Source organism: Mauremys mutica, chromosome 16, assembly GCF_020497125.1.
Source record: "Mauremys mutica isolate MM-2020 ecotype Southern chromosome 16, ASM2049712v1, whole genome shotgun sequence".
In the NCBI taxonomy this organism is placed as follows: Eukaryota; Metazoa; Chordata; order Testudines; family Geoemydidae; genus Mauremys; species Mauremys mutica.
The window spans coordinates 20,103,953-20,130,173 of NC_059087.1; the positions used below are offsets into that span (position 1 = coordinate 20,103,953).

Here is a 26,221-nt window from a genome sequence, read left to right on the forward strand (position 1 = left end):
CAAACCTCTAAAAAGTTCTGAATCCTGTAATAAAACCCCAGAACTGCTCTTTGGCAGAAAAGGATGCAGTGCAAACCTCAACGTAATGTTGCTTGACCCAGAAAGGTCCTCTAACCCCCCAAATTGTATAAGGAAGTCAAGTCTAAAGAAATCTGGCAGATATGCATAAGGATGAAACTATCTAAGTGAATATCAGGCTTTTCCCCAGCATACATATCATGTGTTTTCAATAAAACCAACCAACCAACCAAGCCCTCATCTATGATCCCGCAATCCCTTTTTGAGAAGTACATTCAGTTGGCAAGACACCTGCCAAGTCAAATGTCTGTAACGCAATCTAATGGATGACTAAATACACACATTCCTGCATTGGAGATTTAAATAATCCTCTAGAACTCTTCCCAAAGTACAAGAGACTCTTTCATCAGAAAAGGACAGACAGGAAACATACCAACGAAGAATGAACAAACTGCAGAGACTGGTACAATTTTGTATTTTACTATTATTATTTGCTGATTAGTATAGCAACTTCTGCAAGTATCAAGGTATTTTAAAGAAATAATGTAAAACAAATTAAAGCCAGGACTCGCCAAGGGTTAGCTCTGACTGCGATGTCCCTGCACTGGCCGTGGACAAGAACAGTGCAGAGACAACATATTCGGTACTTTGGGGAAGTAACACTTCATATCATGCTGCAGTCAATGCTCTGGCTAAACTGGGAGCTGTTTTGATGGGTTCTGAAGGGAGATCCCCCAAAATTTCCTCAGACTAGGAAAAAGACTGTGATGCAGGACCTGTGGAAGAGGGAGAAGAGGGAAATTCTACACTGAGATTGGGAAAGTGAGGGAGAATCCTAATGTGTGATAATAATAAGATGCTGATTTTGAAAGGAAGGCTTTGAGGCATGGAGATGCTCAGTCTCCAAGATTATCCGAATTTGTGATTTGAGAACCCCCTCTTCATCAGGCATGGGAACAGGTTATTTTCACCTACTCATATACCACAAATGAAGGGTAAAGGGAAAACTGATGGAGAAAGTAAGAAAGGTTCACAGAGAGACAGATTCTGATCTCTTGTTATTTTGGATGTATACTAGTGTAAGTACTCTGAAGTCAATGGAGTTACTATGGAGTTATACTGATGTAACTGAGATTAATATCTAGCCCATTATCCCTTTCTGAGAGTGCATGACTTTGCTCTGCAGCAACAACAATGTAATCATGAATTAAGGCAATACTCGTTACTGACAGCTGGCAGAAGTTTCCCACAGAGATTTCAGTACCTCAGGCTTTTCAAAATTGGAATTTTATTTGAAGGAACAAGAATTTTCCTATAATATATATGGGGGAATTGAGTAATTAAATCTCCCATGTAAGGATAGCAGATTAAAGCTGGTACGTTAGTTTGAATGCAAAAGTGCTCCATTATGTTCTGGTCTTCTGCCTCCAAACCAGGGACCAGGCCCACCCCGGGGGGCGCAAGTGGGGCAATTTGCCCCAGGCCCTGGGTCCCACAGGGGCCCCCACAAGAATACAGTATTCTATAGCATTGCAACTATTTTTAATGGAAGGGGCCCCCGAAATTGCTTTGCCCCAGGCCCCCCGAATCCTCTGGGCGGCCCTGCCAGGGACAAACAATCAAAGTAAGGCTGTCTTCCTTAGCGTTATTCAGGAGATCTCCCACCACTGCACCAGCACCAGTACGCTTCACTGGTGGGAGCAATGGTGAAGCACTTGTGCAGACAGAAAACAAGCATTTTTATCACTGTCATGTAACCAGGAGGTTAGCATGCCAAGTTCCTAAATGCAGACAAGGCTCCAGCCTTGCAGAAGTGGGTGACCAGATCTCACTTCTCAAAGAAACAAAGGGCACTTGAAAACTGCCATGTGTTCTAACAATTCAGCACTATAAAATGTGTTAATAGCTCTTGAAAGATTAACCAAAGAAGCTGGCTGTTTCTTCCTGAAGTTCATTCTGGCAACTACCAACGTATTTGAAATTTACACCTTCCAAATACTTGCAACTGTCTAACCCTGGAAAAATGATGCCTCTGATTTTTTGTCCTACAGGCAACCAAAGATTTGATGGAGTAAAGGTGTTGTGTATCACTATAGCTCATGTTGCACTGTACAGATCTAATATTTTTCTCCCAAAGTAAAGGTGTTGTGTATCGACACCTTCCCCATTATGCAAAATAACTACTTGCTCACAGCCTGAAGACTTGAATAGTAAAAGCTACACAGACCCCTACCTATACATCTTCACTCATCCTGCACCCCTCCCTCAGTTGCAGAGACATAACTGATTTCCCCCACCCCTCTGCAAAACGGGCGGATACATTTTTTAAAAACATGTACAAGGTTTATCAAGTAGGTGTTTTCTTCCTTCATTTTAAAAGGGCTACTCTGTCAGTGCAGGTGCTTACTATGATCACTGCCTAATGGAGGGAGACAGAGCTTGGGACACCCCTGAAAAGCCAGGGCAAAATGTGTGCGTGAGAGGGAGGGTGAAGGGGAGAACTTTGAAGGGCCCATACTCACCTCCTCCCATTCACAGATCTTTTTTTCCTGTCTGCTGCGACCGGTGTGTGGGAGAGTTTCCCAGGAACATTAGGCAGTGAGGGAGCAGCACTGTGTTCAGCTGTCCCTTAGCTGACCTGCGTGTTCAGCCGGGTCTCTGTGTGCAGCGCCCACGGTGCTATGCGAAGCCCTAGCGCTGAGCCCCACGCGTGTTCGCGCTGCTCTGCTGGAGGCACACGGCACGCAGGGTTTGCGGGCTAGGCAGTCCCGGCTGCTGGTTATGGCCGGTCCCGGCCCGGGCAGCGCCCAGGAGCCCTTGGCACGGGCAGGACCTGGGTGGAGGCGCCGGCCTGGGCTCCCAAAGGCTGCGGGAAGGGCAGGGGGCGCGCAGGGTCGGGAGTGACTGGGCCAGGCACCGCGCCGGGACGCGGCTGGCACTGGAGGGCGCACACGGCCCCGGCAAAGGCCTTGACCCCGCAGGTTTCTCTGCCCAGGCGGGCTCTGCCGCTGCGCTGCCAGCCAGGCCCACGCCCCGGGGCGGGCTGCAGCGCTGCGGGGGAGGAGCTGCGGCGAGTGCCCGGCTACTGTCCCTGCCGGGCCCGCCCCGCAGGAGCCGGCTCCAGCCTGCCGGGGCGCGGCGTGCGGAGCCCGAGCCCGGAATGGAGGAGGAGGAGGAGGAGGAAGAGGGGCTGAACCGCGGAGCGCAGGCCCAGGTGATGGGGGGCGCGTCTCAGCCCGCTCCCAGGTCCCCCAGCGCAGCGCAGCGCCCTGCCCGGCCCGGCTCCCGCACCCCCCAGCGCAGCGCAGCGCCCTGCCCGGCTCCCGCACCCCCCAGCGCAGCGCAGCGCCCTGCCCGGCTCCCGCATCCCCCAGCGCAGCGCAGCGCCCTGCCCGGCTCCCGCACCCCCCAGCGCAGCGCAGCGCCCTGCCCGGCTCCCGCACCCCCCAGCGCAGCGCAGCGCCCTGCCCGGCTCCCGCACCCCCCAGCGCAGCGCAGCGCCCGGCCCGGCTCCCGCAGCCCCCAGCGCAGCGCAGCGCCCTGCCCGGCTCCCGCACCCCCCAGCGCAGCGCCCTGCCCGGCTCCCGCACCCCCCAGCGCAGCGCCCTGCCCGGCTCCCGCACCCCTCAGCGCAGCGCCCTGCCCGGCTCCCGCAGCCCCCAGCGCAGCGCAGCGCCCTGCCCGGCTCCCGCACCCCCCAGCGCAGCGCAGCGCCCTGCCCGGCTCCCGCACCCCCCAGCGCAGCGCCCTGCCCGGCTCCCGCACCCCTCAGCGCAGCGCCCGGCCCGGCTCCCGCAGCCCCCAGCGCAGCGCAGCGCCCTGCCCGGCTCCCGCACCCCCCAGCTCAGCGCAGCGCCCTGCCCGGCTCCCGCATCCCGCAGCGCAGCGCCCTGCCCGGCTCCCGCATCCCCCAGCACAGCGCAGCGCAGCGCCCTGCCCGGCTCCCGCACCCCCCAGCTCAGCGCAGCGCCCTGCCCGGCTCCCGCACCCCCCAGCTCAGCGCAGCTCCCTGCCCGGCTCCCGCACCCCCCAGCTCAGCGCCCGGCCCCGCTCACTTCACTCAACCTCTCCCAGCCCAAGTGCAGCGCAGGCGGCAGCTGCTCCCCTCTGCCTCGGCGGGGCCGTGGGGCTCCTACAGCCAGGGGCACCTGCTCTCCCCGGCCCACAGTTCCCTGCCCTGCAGAGCTAGCGCTGGGCACCTCCCGAGCTCTTTGCTGCACCCTGCAGTGGCTGTGGGGCGCTTTCCCAGAGGGCAGCGGCACACAGAGTGTTGCAGTATCACAGCCCATCTCCTGTTCTGTCAATTGCACCCTGACTGCATTGTGTTGTGTAGAGCTCCATTGGTGGGATTGTCCCTTACAAATTAGGGCCGTTTCAGAGTAAGAGGGGAAAAAGATAAATCCCTTTGCTGATGAGTTCTGCGCCTCTGGTGCCATCTCACCTAGAGCAGCACTTACTACCTCCACTAAAAGCTTGATCATATTCTTCAAGCCTCATAGCATCTCATGCAGGCCTCCCTGGTACCAACTTCCCAAGCATAGGAGGCAGTCCCATTCCCCAGTGAATACCACTGAAGACATGGGACAGGTTTTAAAAGACAATCTAGCAGTAACTGAGAAGTACTGATTAAAAATCACAGTGAACAGACAAGTACAAATCTCATACAAGCATTGTAACCCTGCATAGAATGGAAACCAAGCCAGGGGGTTCGGCAGCACCTCTAGTTCCATCACCTAAGCATATACCTCACCCCAGTAACTATGAAAAACACAGGCAGACCCTCGCCAGATACAGAATTGCTGATCACAAACTGTGAGAAGAAAGCATAGCGGAACCCTAGAAAAGAGCTGTGCAACCAATTGTGACAGGAGAGAGTGAAACTGAAATAATTCATCTGCTGCAGTGTACAAAATATGAAGGCGCGCAAGAAAGATACACCCTCAAATGACTAGAAAAGAGAAAGTACTTTCCATTAAAAATCAAGAGGAAAAATGTGCATGATTCTAGGTGAAAGGAAAGAGATGGCAGAAAAAATAGCATCCCACCAAATCAGAAATTCACCATATCTGTAAAGGGCCATGGAATAAAACCCCAATACCCTATGGGACCCTTATCTGCGGGAGACATTTAACCTCAGATGGACAGGGCTGCCCAGAGGATTCAGGGGGCCTGGGGCAAAGCAATTTTGGGGGGCCCCTTCCATAAAAAAAGGTTGCAATACTATAGAATACTATATTCTCGTGGGGGCCTCTGCGAGGCCTGGGGCAAATTGCCCCACTTGCCCTGCCCCCCCAGGCAGCCCTGCAGATGGATATTGTTACTGTGTTTTAGATGTTGGCAATCCTTGTATAATACATTCATCATGTCAGTAAAGACTTTTGTATGGAGGTGAACTGGTGGCAGCTCTAGCTGCTGAGCATGCTTGTGCAGTGATAGTTCCAGAATGTCGAACTGCCTTTTAGAAATGCACCACATTAAATATAAACTTTGGACATTCTCAGCACTGCTGCCGAGAACCAGCCCAGAACTCACTAACTGCAATTACTTCTTAAAATAATTTTTTAGGCACCTTAAAATTTAAAATCTCTTTGTGTGATTATTTTGTCTTTTGGACCCTTTCCTTTTTAGAGCCAGCATGATGTCTCCTGTCTTCACCTATTATCATTCAAACCATCCCAGACAAATGATTGGGCCAAGGTCCCGTTGAATCATTTTACATTTCAGCAGTGGAAAACTATCAACATTTTCTGTTCTTTTAATATATTTATATTTGGTTTACCTCAGCTTCAAGGCAAGGTCCTATTTCTTACAATATGTGCTGCTGGGATTGGAGGGACTTTCCAGTATGGCTACAACATCTCCATCATCAATGCTCCAACTACAGTAAGTTCTCTACTGGCCTTTGCAGCCATCTCCTGAGACGGTGAATCTTGGGAGGTCTAAACTCTGTAAGTCCTTACACGGATCCTCAGTGTCCACCAGTCTAGGAAAAAACAGGCATATCTTGCCAAAACCCTTCAGTCAGCTACTACTGACGGTGGAAAGTAAAGGAAGGATGTGTGTCCTTTACATAATTAATAATTTAACTCAGGAGTTGGCAGCCTTTCAGAAGTGCTGTGCTGAGTCTTCATTCATTCACTCTAATTTAAGGTTTCGCGTGCCAGTCATACATTTTAATGTTTTTAGAAGGTCTCTTTCTATAAGTCTATAATATAGAACTAAACTATTGTTGTATATAAAGTAAACAAGATTTTTAAAATGTCTAAGAAGCTTCATTTAAAATTAAATTAAAATGCAGAGCCCCCCGGACCAGTGGCCAGCACCCAGGCAGTGTGAGTGCCACTGAAAATCAGCTTGCGTATGGTACCCATAGGTTGCCTGTCCCTGATTTAACTGTTGCATCCTGCTAGTGGTGCTACAGCTGAGACCCAGAAGGGGTTATGACCACAGGATTGCCAGGCCGAACCTTTTTTAATCAGGCATAACTTTAGCAAATATAATTCTGAAACTTTCCAGTCTTAGATGAATATTTTTTACAAGTTAGATAAATTTGTCTTACCTTATAAAATAATAATTTTTAAAACATTTGCAAAACCAGGCTACATAATACATGACAACCACTTATCTGATTCCCTGCTGGCTAGCTCTCTTGGGGTTCTGTGGTAGCTGAAATGTACCGCATATTACACACTGAATGGTCCAATGGATCTGGAACTTGCTGGTGTGACTCTGGGGGCATGAAATGATTGGGAGAGAAAGGTTAGTTTAAAATTAGTTATGTACTGAGCACCCCTTATAATTTTGCTATTGGGAGCATTCCGTGCATAGGGGTTAATCCTGCACCCTTCGAAATCAAGCTTTCCTGCTGAATTCAGGATTGAGCCCATGAAATATATTTAGATATTTTTTTAAATATGCAAGATAATTTCACTCTGTAAAGGCAATCTGTCTAGTATGGCTTCTTAACAACTAAAATTTTATAAGGGGATGTCAAAAGTACACCTTGGAATTGAATGCTTTCTTCAAGCTGAACTTTGGAGTCATGATAGTCACGTAAATCATACCAAACACGAAGAAAACCTTTGCTATTTCTCAGTGATCTTTATTTTTAATCCTACAGTAAAGTGACTCTTGTCCTTCACTTACAGTACATTCAAACATTTATAAATGAAACATGGCTAGAACGCACAGGTGCATCTCTGGAGAGCGGTGTGATATTGCTGGTGTGGTCTTTCGTTGTTTCTGTCTATTCTCTGGGGGGACTCGCTGGAGCGCTCATTGCAGGACCCATGGCAATCAAGCTGGGAAGGTAAGAGGCCTTTGGATTTGCACCTTGAACTTTGTAGATTGTTTTTCGTTAATCTAAAAATGCCTGCCACACTTGGATGTTACACTGAGAAGAGCCCCATTCCAAATTACCCAACTCAACTGAAAATCATGAAGTTCATTCTTAACCTAAGAAAACAAGCCCATACAATCTGGCATTAGCCCTTGAAGGAAGCTACCTTGAATGGTAGCATTTCACGTCTCATCCTCCAACACAGCACTGTACTTTGCACCACTGGAAAACTGGGACAGTTGCATCACAGAACACGGTTCTGCAATCACTTTAGTTCTCACAGGCCATTCCTGCTTCTACAACTCAAATATCTTTACAATGTGATTATCCATTGAATCTTCCAAGTTCCTTTTCTTCCCTGTGCTTGGGAGCCTATAAAAAACATCTGTATTTCCCTATCCTCAGATTTCACACGTGGTATAACCTCCCCTTCTGGAAGAACAATCAATGTTTTTATCGTGAAACCACAGAAAGTTACACTGTACTTGCCTCTCTGTCCAGCTCTAGTATGGCGTTCCCATGCTGTGCTTTTGGTAAAAATTGATGCTTCCCCTTATGTAATGAAGGAACCAGTTTTACCATTTCAGGAGGTAATCATGGGCTAAGTAGTGGTGCTGTCGTCCAGAACTCACCCTGTTTCTTGGGGAGGTTCATAATGATTTTATGATTCTTCTGTTTCATTAAAAAGGGATTTTGTTAAGTGTGAGAGCAGGAGCAACGAATCAGGATTATCAGTGTGATGATGCCCCCCTAGTTCCCCGAATCTGGTCCTGCAATCATCAGTTATCTGAGTTCACAATGGATGGGATTCCCCTCCAGGTGAACAATCCCTAACTCTGCCATGCACTGTGCAATGCAGATGGCAGTTTATTTGCCAATGTCAAACCCAGTTTTCATAACTGGACACCTGCCATGTAGGCACCAGCCAGGGGTATTTGGGCCCTAAGTGCCCAGCTGAATGTACTGCTATAGAAATGGGGACCCTGACTTAAACTTGGACTGCTGGGTCCCACCATTGGCTCTGATAACCAGACCTGGTGAAATCTGAGCCTTCAGTTCTGTTTTTATTCTCTCTGAAGGAAAACATCCTTGCTGCTGAATAACGCATTTGTGATCATAGCTGCAGTCTTGTCAGGATTCAGCCGGATGGCCAAATCCTTCGAAATGATCATGCTTGGCAGATTTTTCACTGGAATCAATGCTGGTAAGGAACAGTGATACTATGGTAACAGGACTATAGAAACACCAGTACAAATAGAAACGTCTGTGGCATTAAAACGGTTTCTGACGTGCTCTGCAGTCCCTGGTGCTGCATTTGGCATTTAATTGATGACCCCTGGCACCAAAAGAACATGCCAGTCTCCTTTCCCTGCCATTAAGAGGTGACATAAACCTGGATTGTCAACCAATATACGGCTTCTTCCATGTAATATTTCACAATATGCTTCTGAAACATATTATGCAGAAGCCTTTATCAAAGTCTGTGCCTAATATCCAGAAACATACACACACACAAGTTAATTTTCCTAAAGGCTATTTGTAGTGACAAGAATTGCACATATGGAATTTCTGTATCATTCAGCTTCCCACCTGAGACTGTTGACGTGGTTAATGACAGCTGCTTCATGCGCACAGAAGAATTAGTGCACTAGCAGCTCACCTTTGAAGATGTGGGTCTCCACATCCAATATTGTCACAAATTAAATATGTTTGATCTCATATTCACCCCTAATAAAAAGGATGGTTTTGTGGTTAAGACACTGAACTGGGATTCAGGAGACCTGGATTCAATTCCCAGCTCTGCCTTAATGTGAGATCTGGGGTAAGCTATTTAATTCCTTTGCCTCAGTTCCCCATCTGTAAAGTGGGAATAACAGTACTTTCTTTCTCCCACCTTTTGTCTGTCTTGTCTATTTAGATTGTAGCTCTTTAGGGCAGAGACTGTCTCTTACTACACCTAGCACAATGGGGCCTTGATCTTCCCTGGAGCCTCTAGGCTCTACTATAATACAAAATAATAAGACCAATATAGTGCCAAGAATGGAACAGCAGGGAGTGCTGCAGGTTATATTCTAGTGTATAGGCCAAACTGTGCTGGAAATCTTCCACAGAGCTTACCCACACGTAGGCCTGATTGTAGCCCCTGGTCTCCACTTATGCACATTCAGTTCCACACACACATACCTGCACTTTGCTGGTGCAAACACCCCCTTGGCACTTGAACAATTTTCGCATCTATGTGAACACTAATGAAAAAATGTGCTTCCCCGCCTACAAATCTGTTTGAAAAGCTTTTGTGTTTACAAATTCCAACACTGGCTTGTATGCAAGGGTTAGACTTTTTAAAGAGCATACAGCTGTTTGCATCTGCATCACACACAGATATGTGCATGCACTGTTTTGTATGACACAAATGGAAGCCATTTAGAGGTGTGGCAGAAAATTTACCCCTTATCTGCCTCTAGCCAGCACTGTCAGTCACTCACTTTGAGGGCACCAAAAATTATAAATATAGCTGCAGCTTTAGTAATGTACAGTAATGATAATCTATGTAGCTTACTTTAAAAATGTGAAGTTGATTTTCATTAGCCCACAGTACTTTCAAACACATAAATACATACAGTAACTCCTCGCTTAACGTTGTAGTTATATTCCTGAAAAATGCAACTTTAAGCAAAACAATGTTAACTGAATCCAATTTCCCCATAAGAATTAATGTAAATGGGGGGGGGGGGCAGGGAAATTTTTTTCACCAGACAAAAAACTATATTATATAGATATACACACAGTATATGTTTTAAACAAACAATATTGTTCACAGCTATGCTGATTGTGAAGCTTGGTTGAGGTGGTGAAGTTAGAGGGTGGAAGAGGGTGGGGTATTTCCCAGGGAATGCCTTGCTGCTAAATGATGAACTAGCACTCGGTTGAGCCCTCAAGGCTTAACACATAAGCTTACTTAAAGGGGCAGTGTGCATCTCTCTCTCTCCCACACACAAGGTGTATGTCTGTCTCTGTCTGCCATGCTGTCTCCCCTCCCTCGTGTTCGTGCTGCCTTGTGTGCATTGTCTTTTTAAGTGGGTCAGGAAGTCGAGACAGCAGCTGCTGCCCCAAGCTTTCTCTGTCTCTCTCCATCTGTGTCCCCTCCCTGCTCTATATGGAGGAGGGGTAACGGGGTGCAGGAGCAGGGGGGAGGAAAACACCCTGCCATAAGCCCCCCTCTCCCCCCGCCTCCGCCCAGCAAGCAGGAGTCTCTGGGAGCAGTTCCAAGGCAGAAGGCAGGAGCAGCACATGGTAGTGGGGGGAGGGACAGCTGAACTGCCGGCTGGTAGCCTGATGAGTGGCTGCAGCACAGGGAACTTAGGGGAGCGGGGAGCTGGTGGGGGGCTGCCAGACCACCCTGCTTCTAAGCCCCCACCAGCTGGCTGCAACAGGCTGCTCTTCCTGCAAGCAGTGGACAAAGCAGGCGGCTGCCAAAGGACATTAGAAGGGAGCATTGCACAACTTTAAACGAGCATGTTCCCTAATTGATCAGCAACGTAACAGCGTTAACCGGGACGACTTTAAGTGAGGAGTTACTGTATTTACCAAAACTGACACAGTGAATTAGAGGGACTGGAAATATATTAGTGTAAATAATAGGCAATGAGAGATCCATGTAAGCAGCATACTCTGTAACAAGCAGAGTGAATACAGCTAACTACCTCATCGAGGGGCTGTATTAATTTTTCTTTTTTATCTTTTACATCTTGAGAGTATAAGCTGAGATCAGTGCTTGTCTGTCTTGTCCAGGTGTGAGCATGAACATTCAGCCCATGTACCTGGGGGAAAGTGCTCCCAAGAAGGTCAGAGGAGCAGTGGCCTTGACTTCTGCATCATTTACTGCCCTGGGGTTGGTGCTGGGACAAGTTGTTGGAATTAGGTAATGTATAGACTCCACTGTGTTTCTGATTCACAAACTCTCGTCTTTCTTTTCTCTCCCGTCGTCTCCTGCTCAAATGCCTACGTATACCCGGGACAGCATGATGGTTTTGAGCCTAGGAACCAAATTCGGCAGTGGCATAAGTGATGATGAGGGCTGTCCATAAATCAAATAACAGATGTTTTGGTGATTTTTCAGGACCTACCCACTGCTTGCAACACTTTGTGACACTGAAATAAACATGCAGAATTAAGGACCCACCCACCCTCGAATGTGTCACCTAATTTATGGATAGCCCTGTGTAAATTTTCTGGGTGGAAGTGAGAGCCCTGTTTTCACTCACTCGGCATTCAGTGGATGTCCAAAATGAGCGTAACTTGCATGAATTTGGGACTCTGTGGACCAAATTCTGCTGTGACATTGACGTCAGTGGGAAATGTGCCTGTGTATCCCAGGGCTGAATTTGGCTTTGCGTGTTAGGGGAGAAGATGTAAGTGAGTATGTGGGGCAAGACTTTTGTTTTAGTTGCTTTTCCTGCTACAATCCCTCCACTGCCACTCTTGGTGCTTTTTTTCATACTCGTTGAATATCAAAGTGGTGCAATAACTATACCTGGCTCCAGTGAGGAGATTTTTTTAATCATGTCCCACCTCTCCAGGTTGGCAGGATTGCCTTGTCCCTTAAAAGCAGCTGTCCAACATATAAAACCTGCAAGATGGGCTATAGTTTTGGTGCATGGGTTGGTCAGAAGTTGTGATGTGACCCAGTGCCCCCCAGCACCACAGTGTGAGCTTTTGGTGTCCCTGGTTGTGACCCAAAAGCCCGTTCAGATGGAGTTCTCTAACCCTTCATTATGCCTCTGACCTCCTGCTCTCTTGTCACATCTCAGCACCAAACTAACCTCCAGGCAGGTGCCTGTCCCTCTAAGGTGAAGGCAGATGGCATTGTTGTTTCATATATCCCCTATTAAGGAGTCACTTGTGAGGCAGAAGGCCATATCACCATCACTTTCAAACTCAGCTGCTTCTCTTGCGTGATGCACAGATGCTCTACTAGCCCAGAGAGTGAGTCAAACCCAGCTCACCTACAGCGTGTTGTGCTGCCACCAGTTCACCCAGCCAGCTTAGAACACTGTATTTTGTCTTACGAAACATTTGATTGATTTATGTTAATTATGTTTTATTTTTCTTCAGAGAACTATTAGGGGGAGAGGAGAGCTGGCCTCTTCTTTTAGCTAGCAATGTGGTGCCTGGTTTGATCCAGCTGATTACTCTGCCTTGGTTACCAGAAAGCCCTAGGTACCTCTTGATTGACCGAGGTGACAAGGAATCCTGCATCTGTGGTGAGTGTAAAGTGATCGTGTCAGTGTCCAATTCAGGGGGCAAGATTTATGGACAGTGCAAACAAACAGATGTTAGTTTTGTTGTAAATTCTTAATATGTGACATAGCTTAGTCCAGCATGTTTGGCCTGGAGCAAGCAGCTTGAATTGTATGTTTTTTCCACAGTCAATGTTCTGTCCTGTAGCGCTGCTGGCCCCCTTTAATGAGTACCAAACGCTTTAGCCCAATCAACGTCTATGCCACTTTCTGCTGAACATTTAGGGCAACATTTTTCAAAATTAGAGGCCCATGTTCTTTGTGCATAAAATGCATATGCAAAAGTGCAGCCTCAGTGGCATGTGCACTTGGATACTGCGAGGTTGGCAGCCCTCTCGCCATTTGTGTGGACAGTTGCAATAACTGTAGGTGCAAACACGTATGCACTTGTACCTGGGCACAGACTGGGGCCTCTGCCTTTTGAGAATGTTGCCCTCAGTTATGTTATATGGTAAGTTACCGTAAGTGTCACGCAAAGGGCAGGCAGGGTAAATTATTTCTTTCTTCCAAACTAGAGTGCAGTTTACATGATAACTGTTTTTTGACCTGTTAAGGTACTTATTTGTTGCTGCAAATGACTTTTTCACTACATATAGTGAGTCCAAAGGCAATTATCATGTAACCTGCTCTCTGTTTAAGGAGACCTAGATAACTTTGTATGTAGTCTGTAACTATGATGTAAAATGAAGGCTAGATGAAGATTTCAGTGACCAAATCTGAATCCACTTCATATAAGGAAATGTGTTGACATTTGTAACATACAGATCTCCAGACGTAGACCAGGTTGGAATTAGTTTCCATTACACATATGCTGTGCACCAAAAAATCTTAACTCCCTTAGAATCATCGGAGTAATATTCTCACTATAAGAGTCAGAAGCATGGTAGCTGAAATTGCACTGGTTGGACATATTCCCTGGTAAGAAAGTTGCATGGATTTTGTCACCCCTTCTCCCCAAAGTCTCACAGACTTTCTAATAGCTTCATCAAGCATAGCACATCTTGCCTTCTCTGCGTATCAAAGATGGTTTCTTGGATCCCAAAGTCCTACCACTACACTGCTTTCTGTGACTGTCACTTGCCACCCAATCCTTCACTCCCACAGGGAGATGAATTGATGAAGTTAAAGTGCTTCCATATAGTAGATAAACGGCACCTTTTTCCTTACAGCATTGCAGAAGCTGAGAGGTAATGGTGACCTGAGCAGTGAGCTGGAGGAAATACTAGCAGAACAGGCTGCCATGAAAGGTCAGAGAGCAAAGAGTCCGTGGGAGCTGTTCCAGAATCCAGCTGTAAGATGGCAGCTAATAAGTATCATTGTGCTGAGCAGTGCCATGCAGCTCTGTGGAAATGACTCGGTAAGCATGATAGCCACCATTTCATCAGCAGGTATCAGATGTGAGATGACAATGCAAGCAAGACTGTCACTTTTGGGGCAAACAGAGGCTGAGAATCTCCCCCCGTTCTGTAGGGGAGGGCAAGTTAGCCTGCTTCCCTTGCAGAGTTCCTCTTGGTGATCTCCAGAGAGCAGTGTGAATCTACCAGAGCAGGAGGCATCGATGGAGAGAATTGGAAATAAGAGCAGGTAAAATGGTGGCCTAAAAAGAGAGTTGGGTACAAAGGCTAGGTCCTTGCTCAGATGTCCCCCTAAGTGGATGGGGAAAAACCTTTTGCCATCCACTCATGGGCAGGAAAGGGTGTCTGAGGAGAGATCAGTCTGAGATGCCCAAGAAACTAGAACACAAGAAAAGGGGAACATAAATGCATTAAGAGAAATATTTGCATACTGATCTTCTGCGATATCAGGAAACATGGAGTGGCAGGGAGTGCCTGGCATTGCTTATGAGTGGCCCATGTCATACCTGGTACATTGGGCATAATGGAAAGGGTCATTTTTATTCTGGGGAGAGCTCTGTAGTTGATGGAGTTCTCTTTGCCTGCGCTATTGAAATAACATTTCAGTTACTTTACGGATCTGTTTTGCAATTGTTTGCAGAGAGCATTTCAATTGCTACCATCTAGATGCAAATATCAGGTGTTTGGCTGCTGAATGCACATTACTGAATGGATTGCATATGGACACTGTGGAGAAGCAGTTTGAATGGCAGCACAAGTAGCCAGTTCTCTGGGTGACAGTGTTACTCTCCAGATCGGGAGGAGGAACGTGGCGTCTGAGGGGGTGGCACTGGCAGTGGTGTGCAATTCCAGGGCAACTTCTCTTACAATTCACTTTCCCTTTCTTTTCTTCCTAGATGTATTTTTATGCTTCCTATGTGTTCCAAGAGGCTGGAATTCCATATGATAAAATCCAATATGTCATTATCGGCACCGGGTGCTGCGAACTGATCACAGCCGTTACTTGTGTAAGAATCTCTAATGCATTTTGCTTATGTGAGCAAACCCCACTGATGTACAACAGGCAACTTTCATATCATCTACAATAACTTTCTTCCCAAAAAATCACTTTACAAATTATTTATACAGCAATCACTAAATCTGCCGGTGTTCGTTTTCAGGTATTATGACATCTGCGTACTTTAAAAAGTGCTGTATTTTTAGAAGGTGTTTGCCAGAAAAGAGTTCTGTTTGAAAGTGTTTCAGTGGACTCCAGCAAAGATTTTTGTTTGTGAATATGACAATACTAGAAGGCATCGCAGTTCTCTTGTATCCCCAGTCTCTGAAGTCCAGCTTCTCCAATTAGACATAAATATTTAAAATGTGACTTACCTACTGGAGCCAGAGTAATTGTTTGCCTTGACGGTTGCTGTGGGCAAGGCCTTGTAGGCTGGTAGAGAAGAGCATTTTTGAAGTTAGTGGCTTGAGAAAACAGTAATGTAGGAACTATCTAGAAAAGACCCCATCTTTGGGATCCCAGTGAATGCTACAATTGGAGCTCTCCAGTTCAGTTGGCTTGCCTCTGCTGCTGCAGAAGCTGACTCTTACCTTTCCAGTCATGGCTTGCAGTCTTTGCATCTGCAGTCTGTCTTCACAATACAGCAGGGGTAGGCAACCTATGGCACACGTGCCGAAGGCGGCACGCAAGCTGATTTTCAAGGGCACTCACACTGCCCAGGTCCTGGCCACTGCTCCGGGGGGCTCTGCATTTTAATTTAATTTTAAATGAAGCTTCTTAAACATTTAAAAAACCTTATTTACTTTACATATGACAGTCGTTTAGTTGTAGATTATAGACTTATAGAAAGAGACCTTCTAAAAACGTTAAAATGTATTACTGGCACGTGAAACCTTAAATTAGAGTGAATAAATGAAGACTCAGCACACCACTTCGGAAAGGTTGCCGACCCCTGCAATACAGCGTCCCAAGAACACAAGTTAGGTACTGGAAAACCTGTAATGTTCTGAAACACTGTCACCTTGTGGCAGTTTACACTAAATGCAGCACTCCTAGAGAATGTGTTGTATCCAGCCATACTGATACTGTATGTTTTGGTCAGTTTTCTTTCCTGTCAAATAGACAACAAGAGAGAAAATAAATGTAAACAGAGCCAGAGAAACAGATCCCCTGTCTCTTTTGCTTGCTACTTTGCAGTCAAAAATTTCTCTTACTTTCCCACTAAGTCGTGGGAACTCACATTTCTCTTCTGGGTGCTCTCAAAGTATGACTTTATTCCCTCTGTCTGTGATCTCTGGGGCAGCACAGAATTTGAGAGGTGGAGAAATTGTCTTGTGGAGAGCATCAGCTCTTTGCTCCAAACATGTCAACCCAATTTACAGCAAAAGGGTTTAGGCTGCAGTTGTGACAGATTCTTGACATCTCTTTATTGCCCAGCCTGACTGAATCCTATCAACACCGTCCTTATTATTGCATGAGCTTTTCTCTTTTTCCTAACGAACAGGTACTGCCCCGGAAGTAGGTTGCACACAAGCTACCATGAAGACCTGAAATGGGAGCGAGGGAGGAATGTGGATGAGAGGCAGGAATGGCTATTAAGTGTCCTGTGTTGCTTTGTTTCAGAATGCAATAATAGAGCGTGCCGGGCGGCGGTTGCTGATTCTGGGGGGATACAGCCTCATGGCAGTATGGGCCATCGTCTTCATGGTTGCTTTATCCCAGCAGGTAAAAAAAATCTCTTGAATTATCTACGTGAAATGGATTCTGGTTATGCCTCTGACACAGATGGAGGTATTAAGGCAGGGCAAGTAATTATAAGTGCCTCAACCAGTGGTTTCCCCAGGAATTGAAATTGCGGGGGGTCTTCGAATTTACAGGGTGTGTGTGTCAGGGCCAATGAGATATAGAAAAGAGAGATGAATAAAGCAAATGTTTTGTTAGGATGATGCCAATTTAACATAAGGATAATACAAGTTACACCAAAACACATAACAGGTCTAGATTTCTAAAAAAATTTTAAATTTTTTTTAAAAATGTATTTAATTTAAATTGAGTTTTGAAAAGAAAGCCATCATGGGATAAGAGGGAAGTCCTCTAATGGATCAGTAACTGGTTAAAAGATGGGAAACAAAGGGTAGGAATAAATTATCCGTTCTCAGAATGGAGAGAGGTAAATAGTGGTATCCCTGAGGGGTCGGTACTGGGACCATTACTGTTCAACATACTCATAAATGATCTGGAAAAATGGGTAAACAGTGAGGTGGCAAAATTTGCAGATCATACAAAACTATTCAAGATAGTTAAGTCCCAGGCAGACTGCGAAGAGTTACAAAGGGATCTCACAAAACTGGGTGACTGGGCAACAAAATGGCAGATGAAATTCAATGTTGATAAATGCAAAGTAACGCACATTGGAAAGCATTAGCTGTTAACACTCAAGAAAGAGATCTTGGAGTCATTGTGGATGGTCCTCTGAAAACATCCACTCAATGTGCAGTGGCAGTCAAAAAAGCTAACAGAATGTTGGGAAGGATTAAGAAAGGGATAGATAATATGACAGAAAATATCATATTGCCTCTATACAAATTCATGGTATGTGTACACCTTGAATACTGTGTGCAGATCTCATCACCCCATCCCAAAAAAGATATATTGGAAATGGAAAAGGTACAGAGATGGGCAACTAAAATGATAAGGGGTATGAAACAGGAGGAGAAATTAAAATGACTGGGAATTTTCAGCTTAGAAAAGAGACGACTAAGGGGGGGATATGATAGAGGTCTATAAAATCTTGACTGGTGTGAAGAAAGTGAATAAGGAAATGTTATTTAATCCTTCAAATAACACAAGAACTAGCAGTCACCCAATGAAATTAATAGGCAGCAGGTTTTAAAAAAACAAAAGGAAGTACTTCTTCACACAACATAAAGTCAACCCGTGGAACTCTTTGGCAGGGGATGCTGTGAAGACCAAAACTATAACATGATTAAAAAAAGAACTGGATAAATTCCTGGAGAATAGGTCCATCAGTGGCTATTAGCCAGCATGGGGAGGGATACAACACCATGCTCTGAGTGTCCCTAGCCTGTTTGCCACAAGCTGGGAATGCGCAACAGGGGATGGTCACTTGATGATTATCTGTTTTGTTCATTCCCTCTGAAGCACCTGGCCTTGACCACTGTCAGAAGACAGGATACTGGGCTATATGGACCATTGGTCTGACCCAGTATGACCATTCTTATGTAAAAATTAATTATAATAATAAAAATGTTTAGTACAGAAACTCCCCAAATAATGACCTCTCAAGATAGCAACGATGTGAGATAACAACCTTGGCAAATAATGCATTTTAAAAATCTTGGCTTACTAGGAAACATATTTATATAAGTTTCCATTCCCAGTCACAAATCTAGCATTCTGGAGCAAAGTCACTAAAATATAGTCCAACAAACAAATGTTTATTTAACACACCTCTCACTTTTCCCTCCACCGAACCCCACTCACCGGTGTTGTCCTTGGTCAGTGGAGACTCAGAGTTCAGAGGTGCTTTCACATGAGTTCACCTCCCAGGTGAGGGGCAAGAAGGCACCTTGCTCATTCCTCCAGCTGTTCACTGTTCACTCTGGCCACTGCTGTTCGTTGTGCCACCGTTCACTCCACCACTCTGTTGCCAATGGCCCTGCGCAGTCGACCTTCTGCCGCCACCTGCCTCTGTGACCTCTGCGAGTTGGTGTCTTGAAATTCCACCCAGCTCTCAGTGATTTCAGCTGAGCTCTCAGTGGGGGAACCTCGCTGCTAGTGCAGTCTGGGCTGTCTCTTACACAAAAACACTGTCCCCACAGGAACACTGGCCCCACAGCAGGACTAAGCACTTAGACCTGTTTATCAGTGATTTCAGCTGCAGTGGTCACTTAACAGAACAAAAGACTATCTATGGAGCCTAATCAGCTCTGTCTTTAAACAGTGGAGAGGGACAGGTCCCCACCCTCTCTCTTGATGACCTCAATCAGCACAGGCTAAGTACAGTTCTGCTGCCCTTTACTCATAAAATAAGAACAACAACATTTCATTCCCTCCACCCCACCCCCGCATTCAAGTGATTTGTAACCCAACCCGAGCCAAAATCTATCACTTGGGCAATACAGCCCTGTTTGCTGGATCCCTAGGTAAATTAGGTGTGAATTTAAATACAATCTGGTCCTGAAGCCTTTCCCCCTAGCTCATCACTAGCTGTCAGGGAGAGCTCATTTAGACTTTGCTTACAACTCATCATTTGAAATTATTAGGTTTGCCAACATCACCGAAATGAATGCACTGACATTGTCATAAAAACAATAGCTGTATAAGGAAGCTAATCTATGTTCATACTTTTCAAATCTATTATACTTTTTCAGATACACGTATTTTATCATACACTGTATATGCTTTTAAAGTGTGTATTAAAGTTTCAATTTCAATTCAAATTTCCAAACAGTCACTAAACTGGCATGTAACTAGTTCACAAAACTGGGGAGGGGCGGGGAGGGAATTCAGGGGGTGGGTGTAGGGAAATCACTGGCCTTAACCTATATTCCCTTGTTCTCTGTGGAAATAGAGTCGGATTAGCTGGATGCCTTACCTCAGCATGGCGTGTATTTTCGCCTATATCCTGAGCTTTGGAATTGGACCAGGTCAGTTGTCTGAGGTTTTTCCCTCAACCCTTGTGCGACTGAGGGGGCTGAAGATTGTACTTAGCCATCACATTTGAATGAAACAAAGGGACAATAAATTTCACTCGCTACCTGTAGTTGCATCAGCAGTGCTTGTAGGCAACGGTGGTTATGTCTCAGGGTGTGTAGTGACAACCTATCATTCTCTGGAGCCATTTCTGTTTATATTCTCTTGGAGTCCTGAAGAGACAAAGTGTGAAAGGAAACTTGAAGCATAAAAACAACCTTGTCTAGGCAGTAACTTCTTGTCTAATTTGTGACAATAGGCAGCCGTTCCTGGATTTGCTAACCAGTTCATTAGGGCTGTAACCAAGGGCTCCTATTGCTTCACTGTTTCACTGTATGGCTTTAAAGGTTGTTGAGCTCTATTATTTTGTAATTTCTTTGACTATAAGTTTAAACACGTATTTTCATGTGTTTTTTTAACTGATGAATTTGCAGTTTTTCTCAGAACCAGGCAGTGTGTACGGGTGTGGGTGTGTGCACGCACATGATGTGTGCTGTGTTGGTACATAATGTGGACATGATTCTCTGCTCATGTCAATATAAAACAGGTGCAAGCAAGAGGGGAATCAAGTCTAACTGTCATGAAATCATTTGGGTTGGAAGCAACTTCCAATGAGTCATCTAGCCCATGTCCCTGCAACGTCTCAGGGTTGATTACATTATTTTTAAGCTGCCCATTCCAGTCTAGCCTTCAAAATATGAAGTGATTCTGATTATAAAACCTTTCTTGGCAGGTCATTCCATTGCCAGATGGCTTGTATAATTAGGCAGTTCTTAATATTTACCCTAAAACTTCCCTGATGCAGTTACATCCGTGACTATTTGTTCTGGCCGTGTTGTCTAGTGAGAATAATTGGCAATGTAATCAATTAATAATTGGTCCCTGTCCTTTTTATATCCCTTTTACATATTTGTCAGCATATGTTTTCTAGTTTTAACATTTCAGACATATTATAAATTTGTTTGCAAATTCTTTTTCTAGCTGGTGTGACAGGAGTTTTGCCAACAGAGATTTTTGATCAAATGTCTCGTCCAGCTGCTTACATGATCTGTGGCTCTCTGATCTGGTCCAATCTATTTGTAGTTGGAATGGCCTTTCCATTCATTGTGGTACGTTTGGAAGCTGGTACAATCATCTACTGTTTTTTAGTTCACAAACAAGTGCTCTTGCACTGCAGCTTATAGCAACCCTTACTGGAAGAGACTGGGTCTGCAAGTCTCAGGCAGCCAGCACTACAGTTCCGTCGGTGGTGACTTTGGCTAGAAGTTGTGACTGGAGGAGCTGTGAGCTCTCTCTTAGCCAAGATTCCTACTGCTTCCCTATAGTGATTTCTGCTGGAAAAGGCTGGGGTTGGAATAGTTTTGAGTCCCTGACAGGCAACATTCCCATTCTGTCCCCAACTTGGAAAGGTTGGGAGAGGAGAAGTTATTAGTTCCCTCTTAGCCAGCACCCCTACCCTATTCCCTAAAGTGACTCCTGTGGGCTCTTCACAATAAGTGCTCCTGTATTATGTCCAACAGTGAATCCTGAAAAGAGAGTCTGTTTTTACATCATGGTAAGAATGCAAAATGCCATATCTCCCAAACTTTCCCCTTCAGTAGCGACAATCTGTTGCCAGTCAGGACCAATGTTTATAACACAAATGAAGCAAGAGCATATTGCCAGAGATAAATATCTTGTTGTTAGTCCTTTTAGAGGAGAGCTGCTTACTCATGTATGTAAGATGCTTAAGTCAGTGCAGAAATATTTCATGATTGAAGCTATTCTATGTAGGAGAGGAATTGTAGAGGGGGCTTGCCTCATACTGTGGTACGTTTCCAAAACTTTCTCTTTTTCCCCCCCTGCAGGAAGGTCTTGGTCACTTCTGCTACCTTCCGTTCTTCACGGTTTGTGTCTGCACCGCTCTCTATGTCGGGTTTTTTCTCCCCGAGACAAAGGGGAAGACCTTCCTGGAAATCTCCAATGAGTTCAACAAGCGCAACTTCAAAGCTCAGACATGTGAGAAGTTTTGGAAAGGCCCTGAGGAAATCAAATCCACTATGTTATAGTCTGGGAATAAGTAAAGGTGGCTGGTGGTTGGAAAATATCCTGAGATGTTTCTCTTTTCTTGTTAGGGTAGAGACAGAAGAGGTGGGGGCTAGGGAGAAGATGCTAGTCTTGGTTGTGTAGTGGAAAGTTTTCATACTAAAGCAGGAAGTTCAGCTGATGTTTGTTAAAAACTTCATTTGTTAAAAACAGTTTGCACTGCATTTCTGCTTAGAACTGTAGCATTTATTTATTCCACAGTGCCCTTTGCCATCTCTTGGGAGCATCCACAGTGAGATGCTACTTTGACAAACCATTTTGAAAGCTTCTTTTAAAAAGAATGGATCACACTGGATATTATGATTCCATTTATTAATGGTTTATAAAGGGTTAATAAAATATTAATAGATGTTATACGTGTTACAGACATTAGTACTATGCGTTATAGATTGTTGTAAGCAGAAGGTGTTATAGATGGTTATAACTAGGGCCCTCATTAAATCACAATTTCATGGATACCACAGAAATCGTAAAAATGCCCCAGGACCCCAAACCATGAATGGTAGTCAATTCATGTCAGGATGGAATCAGTTCCCAACCTTGAAATTGACTCAATTTAGTTGTAAACTTCATTCCATCTTTGAAATTCACTAACATTAACTGTAAAATTCATTCCACTCAAACTCCATGAAATTCAGTACTCTGCCATTTAAACTGTTGTGGATTTAAAAAAAAAAAGCAGGGACTCTAATCAAAAGCCACCTATTGACCTTCTGGCCTCTGTAATAATCTATAACGTTTGATTAACCTTATATTAAAAATCTGTCAACCATTCATTAACCCAATAATTCATTAATCTTTTACAAGCCCTTTATTCATGGAACAGAAAATTAAAATATGAGCAAATAATGTATTCATTTCCCCCCGACCCTTCTGCTTCCCTTTCTCCATCAAAGTAATCACTTTTGATTTATTTTTAATTTTAGACAAATACTAAATAAATCTTTAGAGGACTTTTATTTGGGGGAAATATACACCTAGCACTTAGTGACTTGTCACTGTTTTCTCCTGCACAATCAGCTTGTGTTTTCCTCTCATTGAACTTCCCCACTAGTTGTGGTTCAAATAACCTCATGCATTCAGATAAGGGGCACTAATGCTGCCTGTGTCAGTGATGAGATTCAGTTATTGTTTTTTGTAATCCCATCCACTCAAGTGCAGCACAGGGACATTCATCTTTCTGAAGGAGAGTTGATTTTTAACTGCAGTATGTTTTCCAGACACATAATATGGGAACATACCTGCTGCTTGAGATCATGAGTTTAATGAGTTGAAGCCTAAAACACCATGATATGTTATTAATTTTGATCATGCCACTTATTCAGGTGCCCTAATATGGATTTAGGTGCCTGAGTTTAGACACCCAAATCTGAAAACTTGGGCCAAAATGTTTAGTACTTAAAAAGGGCCTTTATTTAAAGATCATCCATACCGGTCTAGCAAATGGGGTTTCCCCAGAATTAGCCATTGACTATTTGATAAATGCAATGACCCATCACAGTGTGCATGTTTGACAGTCAAAATATACAGACACATTAGGTGTGCAGAAGTCCTCTGTCATGCCTTGTGCCTCAGCTGCCCCAGGTGTGTGTATACTGACTGTTGTGTCATCGTTCACATGAGACAAATGACTGATAAGTCTCAGTGAAAGTTTAACGATCAGTTGGTATTTTTCAAGGCTAAATGGCATGTAGTTGGGAACCCTCATTTAAAGTGTTACGAACTGGTTGTATATTCTGTTTCTCTCTGAGCAGTACCAGACCTCAGTTTAATACTTAACTATATTTCTTCGTTAGCCCTTCTTCACTCAAACAATGTCTACCTCGCTATAATCCTCTCAACTCTTTGCCTCTAAACCTGACTCTGAAATAATTAATCATATTAAGGCCAATCTTAAATTCTGTTTTCAGAAGCCAGATGACATTTTATTTCCTCATCTCAGTGCTCATGTTTTTGATGGTATAATGTGACCTCAGATAGATGCCAACCTGTTGAGCAATACTGGGCTGTTAATCATTTAACAGGTTGGGAAGGAAAGCACCTCTTCCTACTTAATCAGTGACTTCTTGTACACCTGACTTTTGGGCAGTGCTTTGGAATTATTTATTCTGAACTGGTTCTCTTCATAGCTTGCTCATAGTGGTTTATGTACATTTTAAAACGTATACAGCTACTTCTCTTGCACTGTTTGTATGAGAGGCACATGGGCTCCCAGGGGTGCTCTTGATACTTCTCATAGGGCTTGGTTCTTCATGTAAGCTTTGCCAAGCTCAGAGTAGAGAGCCAGTCATGGCGTCCTGATCCTGTTATGTGCATCCGGCTCAAGCTCAAGCTGTAGCAGGCAGATGTAACTTACACCACCACTGGAGAATCAGATGTAGCAAAAGCCTTGTTCCACCCATTCCATTCCCCTGTGCCCACTGCCTTTCCTCCTCACCATACAGGGAGGGGAGGTTCTGGTAAAACCAGGTAATGAAGCCAGCAACAGCAAAGCAGCCTCTTCCAGCTTTACGCCCACAGATTCCCCCTATGTGTGGGTAGTTTTCCAGTGGCAATCTCTGGCTGCTTTTGGGTAAGCCGTGAAGAAAGAATCTGGCAGTCCAGAAAATCTGGCTCATAGACAGGAGCCCTTGCCATGATACTGAGGTTTGCTAGCACTGAAATGTTGGCCTGCTATAATAGCTGGCATGCTGTATATTATCCCCTGCCTTAATGGGCCAAAAGGCATACCTCGTGTAAATCCATTAAAGCTTCATAGAATCCATTTGACTTCAGTCCGGGTCCACTCCAGAGATATTTGACCCAAAGCACTGAAGTGCCGCTGGTGTCTCTCACTGTTTTTGAAAGGCTTGACGAGGGTAAATGGTTGCTTTGGGGGTTATTGTTACCAACCTTTGCTTGAGAGGCTACAGTGAAACTGCCTTTTCTTCTTCTCTGGGACATTTTGGCTTTGTGTGTCTGCCTGGCTCCTGTAACCTGACCAGTCCCTCAAAAGCCAAAAATGAAATGCTCACAATACGTCAGGGGCATGCTCAGCATCTGCCAGCCAAGTGACAGAGGTGTGCCATACTTCAGACAGCTTTGGTGCCATGCTCCTGGCTGCCCTCCAGACCTTGTCCTGTGGCAGTTAACCACTCACACGGTAAAAGTGTTGTGAGCTTGCTGCTTGGGTTAACAGGAGCCCAGAGGAACAGTCCCAGGGAAGTAGGCACTCGTAGGGACAGCAAACTCCGCTTCCAAGCTCTGACTCAATTTTCTTTGAGCATTGCATAGATTTCAATATGACTAAACATTATGCATCTTGCCCAGCAGTTATTCCAGCAGTGGAATCCTATGTTTCACCTTTGAATCACTTACTTCTTAGGGACAAATTTTTACAGGTATTTAGGTGCCTAGTGAGAGATTCAAAAGCATATCCAAGGGCCTAGCATTAATTGAAATCAATGAGTTTTAAACACCGAGGTGATTTTGAAAAATCCCCCTAGATGTTTAATTATCTTTAAAAATCTGGCCCTGAGTGACCAGGTATTAAATGCATCAGTGCTTATTAGTCATGGGGCTTGAGACTAACATTTGCTCTCTCAGTCACATCCTTAATTGTGCAATAAGAAACTTGGCTTTGGGCTGAAGCATTTCCTGTAGATTTATCTACCATATGTGTTTTAAGGTCGCTAGCATTGTGGTACTTGTGCACCGAATTGTAGCTGTCGGGGTCAGGGATCTTCCCAAACAACCCACTTTCTCTTACAGTGCATGAAATGAAAAAGCACAGTTAAATGTTCCTGGAAAGCAGGTATCACTGGCCAGATACCAGAACAATGTATCTTTTTATGGCAGATGTAGAAGCTTGTTTGTGTTAGGTGCATTGTGTTCCAACAGTAAGCAGGATGTTCCCAACAGTGAAAGACTCCAGGATAGCTCCATCATCTGTACAATCAGAAGTCCCATATACTATACTAACCATTTCAGCAGCTGAGTGCAGAACATAGCCAGGGCTTCTCGTTTAGTACATACCTATTACTGTAGCTGTTGGGCATGTCTGTGAGCTCCACCTGTGTTCTCCTCCAGTTTTTATTTATAGCCTGCAAGCCATAATCCATCCAGCTCTTCTCTTCTGCTTTTGCTTATGTAAAAGCTACAGTACTGCTGCTGGCTAGTCACAAAGGAGCATATGCAATAGAGAGAGAAATTTGTTGCCAAACAGCTTCATTTGTACAATTATTTTAAAACTGTAGAGTTTAAAAAAAAACAGTATTCTTGAATGCAATGAATTTAAATGTAAAATCCTGAATGTCTGTTAATTTCATGCTGGACATGACTGGAAAGGAAGATTTGTTTTGTAGAAAAGGAAGCTGCATGAAAATCATTCGATATTTTAGTGTCTAAAGTATGTAATATATGAAAAGATAAA

The 26,221-nt window shown here is 44.8% G+C and overlaps 2 protein-coding genes across 3 annotated transcripts in view; one reads left to right on the forward strand and one right to left on the reverse strand.

The window, feature by feature from the left end:
- DERL3 (derlin 3) overlaps window positions 1-2,977 on the reverse strand; it is a 39,403-nt gene extending 36,426 nt beyond the window's left edge. The window contains exon 1 of the mRNA XM_044989458.1: window positions 2,541-2,977. Coding sequence (XP_044845393.1) covers window positions 2,541-2,550 — 10 coding nt within the window. The 5' untranslated portion in view covers window positions 2,551-2,977. The remainder of the gene's footprint in view (window positions 1-2,540) is intronic.
- Window positions 387-26,221, forward strand: LOC123350744 (solute carrier family 2, facilitated glucose transporter member 11-like). Of its 2 annotated transcripts, none has more exons than XM_044989449.1 (12): window positions 387-481; window positions 5,803-5,901; window positions 7,167-7,327; window positions 8,437-8,561; window positions 11,150-11,279; window positions 12,473-12,621; window positions 13,827-14,014; window positions 14,909-15,019; window positions 16,633-16,734; window positions 19,604-19,679; window positions 20,707-20,834; window positions 21,573-26,221. In XM_044989449.1, the coding sequence occupies exons 1-12, from the start codon at window positions 461-463 to the stop codon at window positions 21,771-21,773; spliced, it is 1,491 nt and encodes a 496-aa protein (XP_044845384.1). In that variant the 5' UTR covers window positions 387-460; the 3' UTR covers window positions 21,774-26,221. The 2 variants fall into 2 exon arrangements, with proteins under 2 accessions (XP_044845384.1, XP_044845383.1); XM_044989448.1 differs by lacking the exon at window positions 387-481 and adding an exon at window positions 3,046-3,232.